At 32.0% G+C, this 10606-nt stretch overlaps 1 protein-coding gene across 1 annotated transcript; it reads right to left on the bottom strand.

Annotated features, from left to right (window-relative positions):
• Nucleotides 1-1397: 1397 nt before the first annotated feature.
• On the bottom strand, nt 1398-6703 carry LOC130813037 (UV-B-induced protein At3g17800, chloroplastic-like). Its single transcript, XM_057678730.1, has 2 exons — nt 6212-6703; nt 1398-2367 (listed from the first exon to the last, which is right to left on the bottom strand). The coding sequence occupies exons 1-2, from the start codon at nt 6541-6543 to the stop codon at nt 1581-1583; spliced, it is 1119 nt and encodes a 372-aa protein (XP_057534713.1). The 5' UTR covers nt 6544-6703; the 3' UTR covers nt 1398-1580.
• Nucleotides 6704-10606: the final 3903 nt, after the last annotated feature.

Below are 10606 nucleotides of genomic sequence, written 5' to 3'. Positions count from 1 at the left end.
AATTAGGTTTTTGGCAGCAATTAAAGATTGAAAAAACCCTATTTTGATTTGTAATTGCGGTTCTTGTGTTAGCCATGGTCGTAATAAAGAAGTTAGTCTTCGCAGAATGAAACCATTGAAGAGCATCTTGAAGATCTTGAAGATGAATGTGGAAATTTGGTTTTTGATCGTTTATTTATGTATGTGAAAATTGTTCAGCTCCCGCCATTGAAAAAGGAAAAGTAGAGAGAACTTTGGACAAAATTGCACCCCCTGGAAGGTTGAAGAGGAAGGAAATGGCTGGGAATGTCTGAAATGAAGAAGGAAGGTTTGTTTTAAAAGGTCACGTGCGTCACACGTGATAGTCAATGGTTACTTTTGACGGTCAAACTCTCAAAACCGTTAGAAGGTAGTCTTTTGCAAAGAAAAGTATTATATAAGGTAGTTTTTTGCAAAAAAAATTAGATAAGGTAGTTTTTTGCAAATTGAGGTATAGAATAGGTAGTTTTATAGAATTTTCTCTTAATGGTATTCTATTAAGCGTTTTACAATCGTAGTCTTTTTAAATTTTTTTCGTTCAAATTCGTCCAAAATCGTTAAGTTTTTTTCTTTTTCTTTTATTTTTCAATTCAAAACATAAAAGAAAATTAACGGTTTTGAACAATTTTGGACGGAAAAAGTTTTAAAAGGTTATGGTTATAAAACGCTCAATAATACAAGAGTAACAATGATAATAAAAAAAAAACTTGGGATACTATTGATAAAATGCCAAAACACGGAAGTGCCATTAATATCATTACTCCCGTTCCCTAAAAAATTCCTATTTATCATCATATTAGTGTTTCATTTGTTATTCTTGTAGAAAATCATTTTAGATTTTAGATTTTAAAATTGTAGTTTATCTTTATTTTTAACTTATTTGAAGTCAAAGCCTGAACATAAATTTGCAATATTAAAATTTTAAGTAGTTTTACTTATATATTTCGCGAAAAAATAACTTTTTAAGTTAATAAGTCTCAATACTAAAGTTAGTAAAAAAAAATTCAATACTAAATTCAAATAATAGAAATTGACAAAGTAACAGTAGGTTAGATTTTAAAAATATTGATATAAAATTCAAAAATCTACCAAATTTAAGAAAACGAGGCACACTGATTAGATCTCAATTAATCGTATTAGAAATAGTATAGCTCAATTTAGACCTAACTAACCTAAACCCAACATAATGGCTCAATTCCAAAGTAACATCTGCATTTAATCAAACTAAATTGGAACCAAGTACACACAAACATCAAAAACTACCCAATTCAAAATATCATATGGAAAATCAAACCAAATACCCGAATATATACCACGACCCTCAACACCAGAACATCAGAGCAAGTGACAACACTAGTCAGTATTGTAAAGATTAAGGCTTCTCAATAAAATGACTGAGAATAAACTCAACTATAAATATGATAATAATGTCATAATATATACATCTCTGAAGCAGACAGGAAAAACGTAGCAGCATCGTGCTGTTGTATGCCTATTCATAATATTGAGCTTAGAACTAAAAGTCGAAGAGCTTCCGTATTTACAAAACATTTGCTTCGGAATCAATTCTTGAGTTCATATATACGGCTGACATACTCTTCAGCCTCCCATAAGAAGCACCCAAAAGCAACAGCCTCCAAAACCAATCTTTTTAAGCTTGACAAAGAAGTTAAGATCAAATCATTGCTTTCAACATTGTCGTCTCCGAAAAGTGCTGAACAATGCTTGTCAATGAGCTCAACAGCCTCTTTTGATCTTAGCTTTGCACATTGCTCCATAGTCTGCACGTCAAAACCCATCACGTAGCATTTTAAATTCGCCTCTTTATTCCTCGGTTTTTTTGTAACTTGGCTCATTGCTGTGGATCTCGAGCTGGTTGTGGGACCAAGAGTGACATTCTCGAAGCCACAGGATGCGCGTTCAATAAGTGAAGTCCAACTGCCAAAAGGAAAATTCTGGAAGGTTGTTGATGGTACATTGTGCTCTAAACAAAGTCTCCGAGAAGCAGATTTCAAGAAATAGCCGTATAAGATTGACGCAGCATAAACTTGGCTAAGATGATGTCTTCGAATATTTGTCGGGGACCAGTTGACAGAAACACTGGAACCTGCTTTCCACCCAACGGCAGTACCAAGATGTTCCTTAACCATCTCCAAGACCTCCGAGCTATGAATAGATTCTAGCTCATAGTCTTTCGAGGGTAGAATCTCTAGTCTGCCTTTGTAGAGGCATTTTGAGAGAGTAGGAACAAGAGGTACTCTAATATTAGAGAAGTTGTACAGGATAATCATGTACAATGCATCTTCAACGGCAAGTTGGGACTCTGCTTCTTTCAGTTTCGCAATCCTCCTAACCACCCAAAGAAAAAGAAACAAAATGATATCAGGTCTACTCAAAGATAAATGGAAAAATGCAAAGGTGCATCAGTATAATCTGACAGCATCAACACATATTTACAGACAAAGCAGAGATATATCGAGCAAAAGAATAACTGGCAACTTATCAAAATAGGATTAATTCTTGATCATTGAGACATCGTCATCAAGAATCCAATGTGTCGTTGCTCAGACATTGCCCAAGTAGAGTTATGATCTTGCCGCTTGACTCCCAAAGACACGTCCATATTGTCAAGGAAGGATATATTATTCATATATCACAATGGCTGGTAGCTGTAACATTTCTGTTCAAGGCTTTGAATTATTAATGTATTCCATGGTGGACAAGATTATTGCGCCCCAAGAGTATTACCTCTGTATTGTAATCACCTTACCTTAATACCTTTAAACAGAAACATGAATTTACTTCAGGTATATCATATTGGAGAAGAAAGAAGCTGTTGTTTCCTTGTAAAGCACTTCCACTCTGCTGGATTGCTCTGAGAATAGCGTCCAGCAAAGAACAGTGTCTTTCCACAGGCTCTTTCTTCTACATAATTGCAGTTGTTGCTTTCAAGTAATCAAGGATTGGTTAATTAATGTCAAAAACTCCAGTACAGAGCTCTGCGAATAAAGTTCCATAGTAAGTAATAGCAAATAAGAATTTTGGTTTCACACAAAATTATCCCGTCCTTGAAATATTTCATGGCTTTCTCTGATGACACACCTTTCAGGTCAGAAGAACTAAGCATATTAAGAAGTTAAGCTGTGAAACATGCACAAATCAGCTCTATCAAACACGTACATAATAAAATAAATTAAACACTCAAAATTCATTGTAGTAACATCAAATATGGTTGGTGACTTGCAGAGTTGTAAATCATAATTAGTCTATTGACATACTGTTCTAGTCTTTGTGCAACAAGTTTGACAGTAGGAGATGGATGATTATGGTAACCTTTGTCATGATTCATGAAATATGCTTCAGCTTATAAAATACAGCCTCTTCTTGAAACAATTTTCATGACAACAAAGGCGAATGATCAATCATCCGTAAAATATGTAGAGGGAGATAAAGGGATTAATGTGATATGGGAACCCTTTCATCCTTCAACAAATAAAATTAGACAATAAAATGTTAAAGAAATCAATAGTGGGCATAACCAGGCCATATGGGTCTACTTTCGTACAGTGATACCATGTTCTATGGCCCAGGTATATTGGCCATACGGGTCTACTTTCGTACAGTGATACCATGTAAAGAAATCACGACAACTTTCGTACATTTTTCAGGTTGACTAGATGAACCAAAACAAATCGACGCGGGATTGATCTACATTTGGTCATAAATTTCACGTGAAGAGAACAAAATTACATGGATAAGTGGAATTCACGCACATAACTACACTACTGTTATTAAAGGCATCCAGAACTACAAACAAACATCATATTATTAAACATACATGGTAAAAAGGAGCAAAATGTACGAGTAAAATTACAGTTGTGCATAGTACAACTATAATGAGATCCCATGTGGCAAAGATAAAAAAATTCAGAAGTCATGGTATCTATTCCTGTTAGTCCCTGTATGACTTGTTTTCTTTATCAATATATTCTCAAAAACTAGCACTACAAGGAAACATGAATGTTCTTATCAACATAACTCTAACTTTCTTAAAACAAGATAACTTATCAAAACTAGTACCACACCAGTCCAAAACATAATATTATACTCTTATAAACAAAACTCGTGTTCTCTTTATTCACAATTCACGATACCTTCCATGTGAAGCTTTATTGGGAACATAGAGATTCTAGTGAACAATATACATTACCAGTTCAGCTATTAGACATTCAATTTTATTAAAAAAAATGAATAGAACAAATTTTAAAAAAAGTTTGACCCAACTGAAATGAGTAGAAAAGGGTGAATGCTTATATTCTTATGAAGAATTAAATCATAAAATAAATTTTATTTAGTACTACCTATAATACATTGTAGTCACTTTCCTCAATAATAAGTACATGTTCATCAATCGTCTACACTTGAGAGCAAAATTCCGATGTCCCATTACAAGTAAGTGTTGCATCTTGCATGGCTAAGTAAAGTTCATGGATGAAAATTTATGCGTTTTATTGTTACTAAAGGTAAAGTATTACTACTTCATACCACTAAATTAGCTACAATTATTATTTAAAAAAGTTGATTTGGTTGACTTACTGTAATTTCTTATAGAAACTTGAGATTACAATATTTACCCACTCTTCCTCCTTATCTCATTCAACAACTCATTCTGTTTTTCTTTCCACTACACTCATCTACAGTTTGTTTTTAATATATTTCTTCCGTATATTTCAAATAAAATACTTCATCAAAAAAAGTAATGAACACTAAATGTAGCCAAACCTTGCAAACTAAATGAAATTTTCTCTTGTTGAAATAAATTGTAACACTTATTTTCACGCTATCTAATGGAATTTTTATTTTTAATATTTTTAGCTGCATATATAACCAAAAATTATAAAATTTCAATGTTGTAAAAATATGAATTGAGACCAATCATAACACTTTTTACTAAAAAAATACCCACTTTTTTTTAAAAAAAAAATAATATTTTTTTATCAGGCAAATTGATTTTCACGGTTCTCATATAGATTGGTTATCACTGAAACTTAACCATATTATATATATATATATATACATATATATATATATATATATATATATATATAGAGGGTAGAGATCCAATAATAAGAAGGGGTGTTAAAATGGAAGGATAGAAAGGAGTAGATACCGTTGATTGATTAACGTCTAACGGTTTAATAAAAGTTGTCTCAACAGAAGATCTAGTAACGCATGTTTACGAAGAAAGCATCACACATTAATTTAGAAAACATCACACTTTCAAGTGACACTTGTTTATATAGAAAGTACAGCATATTAATTAAGAAAACATCACATTATTTTTGTTCTGAACCGCGTGCAAAGATAGACTATTGATGTAAAGATTTAACGGATGAAATTCCTTCCTATCGTTCTTATTTTCAAACCCTTTCCTATTAGATTCCATATATATATATATATATATATATATATATATATATATATATATATATATATATATACTTTTTATAATTCATTATTGTTTTTTTGAAAACATAAAAATTAATTATATTTTATTATTTTATTATAAATTCTTTTTTAGAAATTTAAAATAACTATTAAAAACATTAATTATTCCCAATTTATTTACAAAAGACATTAATTTTCCCAGTGATAATTGATATCTAGTGTTAGATATTTTAGATCTCTCGAGAAAATTAACCCATTATTTATTTATAGTATTTGATGTTTACGTAAAATTACACTTTTTCCTATTTATTTTCACTAATTATTTTTTGCAATGATGACAACTTTGCTAGATATTTCTAGACTAGATGAGAGCGAAATACCCACAATCGTACAATTATCACCTTTGATTCCGGAACCCAATCCCAACTTCAGATATTTAGGAAAAGAGAAAAGGCGAAAAAGATACTCTAAAGGTCGACCTATTCAAACTATATTCGACAAATACTCCGAATTTAACGAATCAAAAATTCATAGTCGTCCGACTACCACGCTCAGTTAATTGATTGCTTATCAGTGATCAGTGATCACAGACAATGATAGAAGTAAATTTATTGATAAATCACAGTAATTTATTCCAAATAATAAAGCGTAATCACCAATAAAAACTACTAATTAAAACCTAAAAATGACTAAGCGAATTGAATATAATTTTAAAAAAATAAAAGAAAAGGAGTGATTAAAATACCTATGAAGGGAAGCTTCATCAGAGCCCAAACTGAGATTAAAACGAGCAAAAGCGGCCTCACGATCTTCTACAACTTGATTCAACTCCATTGAAACGGCGTCGTAGAAACACGTCCGTTGATTCTGCAGAATACTGTTCAGCGATTTTCCTACCGATGATTGAGGCTCTAACGGAAAATTCAAGCAACAATTCACCGAAACATTACAGAGTTTCCTGGGACGGAAGTTAGGGTAACTGCAGCCGAATTTAACGGCAAGAGAATTTGAAGGAGGAAGAAGAATTGAGATATTTGATTGAGTTTGCCACAGAGACGAAGAAAAAGCAGCGGCCATTGATGAGGAGAATTTGTGTTTTGCAGGTAGTTTTGGTAGAAGCTAATTGGAAGATTAAGAACAATGGAAGTTAAAAGGAGAATTTAAAGAGAGAATGGGTTGTTTGGTGATTGTAGAGATAAGAGAATGAATAGCGTTAAATAAAAAAGTGCATCTTAGTAGGATAATTATAGTGCCGTTTGGTGATAGGATAGTTCTTTTTTCAGAGGAAAGGTTCAATCATTGAGAGTATTTTAAGGATTAAAATATATTTTTTTTAAAAAAAATTACTAATCAATAATAATGATGAAAGAAGACAAAAAATAATATTAAAATAAATAAAATTAAAAAAGATAAATTAAAATAACAAAACTTTCATCCTATCACATTCTAACACATAGAGATGATTTATTAACCTCACAAATAACCGTTATTTACTTTATATTTTTCATATTTTTTTTAGGTGTTTTTTGGATTTTGGAATCTTAGTTAATTAAGATTGATTATAACTTTTTCTAGGTATGGTTACAAGGTCAATTCAATTTTTATTACTCTTCTAGCGCTTAGTCTATCATGTATTTGTCTACTATGTACTCAATAATAAAAATAATTGTTATTATTATCATTTTAAGTATTGGTCATGTGTAATATTACTATCATTTTAATTATGAGACAATCATAAATGCATACAAAATTACAAATACAAATAAAATAAATACAAATACATTTAAATTTTGATATAAATACTCATTTGTCCTATTAAAATTACAACATTACGCAAAAATCTATGTGAAGGCTTTTAAAAATACATGTTGCAATTATAATGAGATAGAGGGAACATAATACAAGTATACAAATGGCAAAGTTTTAAAGCCTTGTTACAATGTAATAAAACAATTGAAAACTGACAAATGACAAAATTTTAAAGCGCTATATCATACTCATATCATCATATTATCATACAATATCATAAAACATTGGAAAAATTACCTATGATAATTCAACTTTTTTATGATATACCTACAATAATCTCACCTATTGATTAGCCATAAGTAATCCAAACTTTATAGAGTATTTTTCTATAGTAAACTCAGTAATCAGATGACTTGATATCGCAAGTTTTATTTTTTGAAAAATAAAGAATATTAAAATAAAATATCGAAAGAATGTTAAAAAAAATGTTAAAATTTTTTCTAAATTTTTTAATATACAATTTTGTTTGTAAATTTTTAATTTTTTTTCCAATTTTACGTTAATTTCAGTATATTTTTTTGATAAATTACCCACTATAGATAATTTTTCCTAAAATATTTTAATAATGACAAGTGGCAGTATTTTAAAACTTTATCAAGTGGATTAATTTAATAATATAGGATTATAATTTATTACATGGCTCTTCCTTTTTCTAAATTTATTTGAAGTTAAATTAGGTTAAGTATTTAAAATCATAAGATATTTATTTAGAATAGAGATAGCAAGAAGCCAAGTAAACACAGGTTATTGTGATGATAAGGAATAAAGGTAGGAGACCTTTTTCATTAAAAGGGAAAACATAAAGCGAAGCTTATCCAATTTACGAGTAAATTGACAACTTATCGATACCAAATGTAGAGATATTTGTGATATTTCAAGATAAGTACGTACATGTGGAATTTTGCTGTTATATTCATCTATTACTACTATGTCATTTTGACTTAGTTACACAATATACTTCATAAAATATATACTTTATCTTTATATAATAAAATTAAATAGACATGTGAATAACTCAGTATTAGTACGCGTTAAAAAATAAAACATATTTTTATATTTTAGGTCTAGAATTATTCTTACATTATTTTTGTCTTAATATTATATATATATATATATATATATATATATATATATATATATATATATATATATGTATATATATATATATATATTCAAGTTCCAGTGAGAACCAATCTTATATGTGAACCGTGAGAATCAATTTCTCCAATAAAAATGTGTTCCTTTTTCAAAAAAATGTGTTATGTTTGGACAGAAATTTGAGTGGACTGAGGAGTGTGAGGGAGCCTTCCAAACATTAAAGGAGAGATTGACTATTGCACCGGTTTTAACCCTTCCAGACAACACGTCTGAATATCTTGTGTATAGTGACATTGCTTATAAGTTAGGGTGTGTGTTGATGCAAGATCGAAAGGTTATTGCTTATGCATCAAGACAACTTAAACCACATGAAGTCAATTATCCGACTCATGACCTAGAACTAGCAGCCATTGTCTTTGCCCTGAAGATTTGGAGACATTACTTGTATGGAATGAAGTGCAAAATTTATACTGACCATCAAAGCTTGCGATACTTGTATACACAACAAAATTTGAACATGAGACAGCGAAGGTGGCTAGAGTTGATTAATGACTATGACATGGAGTTTTATTACCATGAGGGTAAGGCCAATGTGGTAGCCGATGCTTGAGTAGAAAAACCAACCATTTCGTAGCTTCCTTGACTGTTCCTAGAGAGTTGCAGAGAGACATGGAAGGATTGAATCTTGAGATCGTACAGCATGGGGAGCTAGAGTCCCGGTTAGCAGCTTTATCCATCCGACCTTCAATTTTTGAGAAAATTTTAACAAATCAAGTGAATGACTCCTTATTGAAGAAAACGAGAGAGCAGGTTAAAGAAGGGAAAGCTGAAGGATTCACGATATTCGAGGATGGTAGCATCCGATACAGGGTCGATGGTGTGTACCTTCTACTTGCACAGAGCTTAAGGATAAGATCTTGACCGAGGCTCATAACTCAAAGCACTCTATTCATCCGGGAGGAGATAAAATGTATCAAGACATGAAGCAGACATTTTGGTGTTCTGGGATGAAAAGAGATATTGCTGAGTTTGTTTCCAAGTGTTTGACCTGCCAGAAAGTAAAGAGCGAGCATAAAGGCCTGCAGGTTTACTCCAACCTTTGGATATTCCTGTATGGAAATAGGATGACATATCCATGAATTTTGTTTTGGGTTTACAGAGGACTAGGTCGGGAAATGATACGTTATGGGTGATCGTGCATAGACTCACCAAGAGAGCTAAGTTCATTCCGATGAATAATCAGTGGGATATAGATCAGTTGGCTCGAGCTTACCTTAAGAATGTTGTACGATACCATGGTGTCCCTAGATCTATAGTGTCTAATCGTGATACTAGATACGTATCGAAATTTTGGGAAGCATTTCAGAAAGCTTTGGGTACAGAACTTCTTGGGAGCATATCTTTTCACCCGGCTACTAATGGGCAAACTGAACGCACGAATAGGACACTTGAAGATATGTTGCGAGCTGTAGCTTTGAATAGGCAAGGATCTTGGGATGAGTGCCTAGACATGGTGGAATTTTCATAAAATAATAGTTACCAAGCAAGCATCCAGATGGCACCTTTTGAAGCTTTGTACGGTCGTCGTTGTCGTAATCCAGTATGTTGGGACCATTTCAGTTAATCTGTCACTCTAGGACCGGCTATGTTAGAGGAGATGACTGATCAAGTAAAAATGATTCGAGAAAGACTTAAAGCGGCCCAGGATCGACAAAAGTCCTACGCAGATCTTGAGAGGAGACCTGATGAGTTCGTTGTAGGGGATTATGTGTTATTGAGAGTTTCACCGATGAAGGGAATCATGAGTTTTGGCAAGAGGGGGAAGTTGAGCCCAAAGTTTATAGGACCTTATGAGGTCACAGAGAAGGTAGGAAAGGTTGCTTACGGACTAGCATTACCCAATGAGTTGGGCAAGCACTAGTGAAAAAAACCTCATTTGCTGCGATTTTTTGGCCGTAATATGCTGCGGTTTTGGCCCCAAGCATTAGTGATAGCAGCAGATGGCCTATTTTAAATGCTGTAGTTTTAAACCGCAGCAGAAAAGTGCACCAAATGCTGCGGGCCACAAAAAACCGCAGCATATAGTCTAAAACTATATGCTGCGGTTTTTTGGTGGCCCGCAGCATATATTGTAATTTTTTTTTCTTTTTTCGTTTAATACTAATAATAATCCAATAATAATGTACAATGTAATAAACAATGATTAATCTAATAATCCAATGATAATCACAAA

The sequence above is a fragment of the Amaranthus tricolor genome, chromosome 5, assembly GCF_026212465.1.
Source record: "Amaranthus tricolor cultivar Red isolate AtriRed21 chromosome 5, ASM2621246v1, whole genome shotgun sequence".
NCBI lineage: Eukaryota > Viridiplantae > Streptophyta > Magnoliopsida > Caryophyllales > Amaranthaceae > Amaranthus > Amaranthus tricolor.
This window is presented reverse-complemented; position numbering and strand designations above follow the sequence as displayed.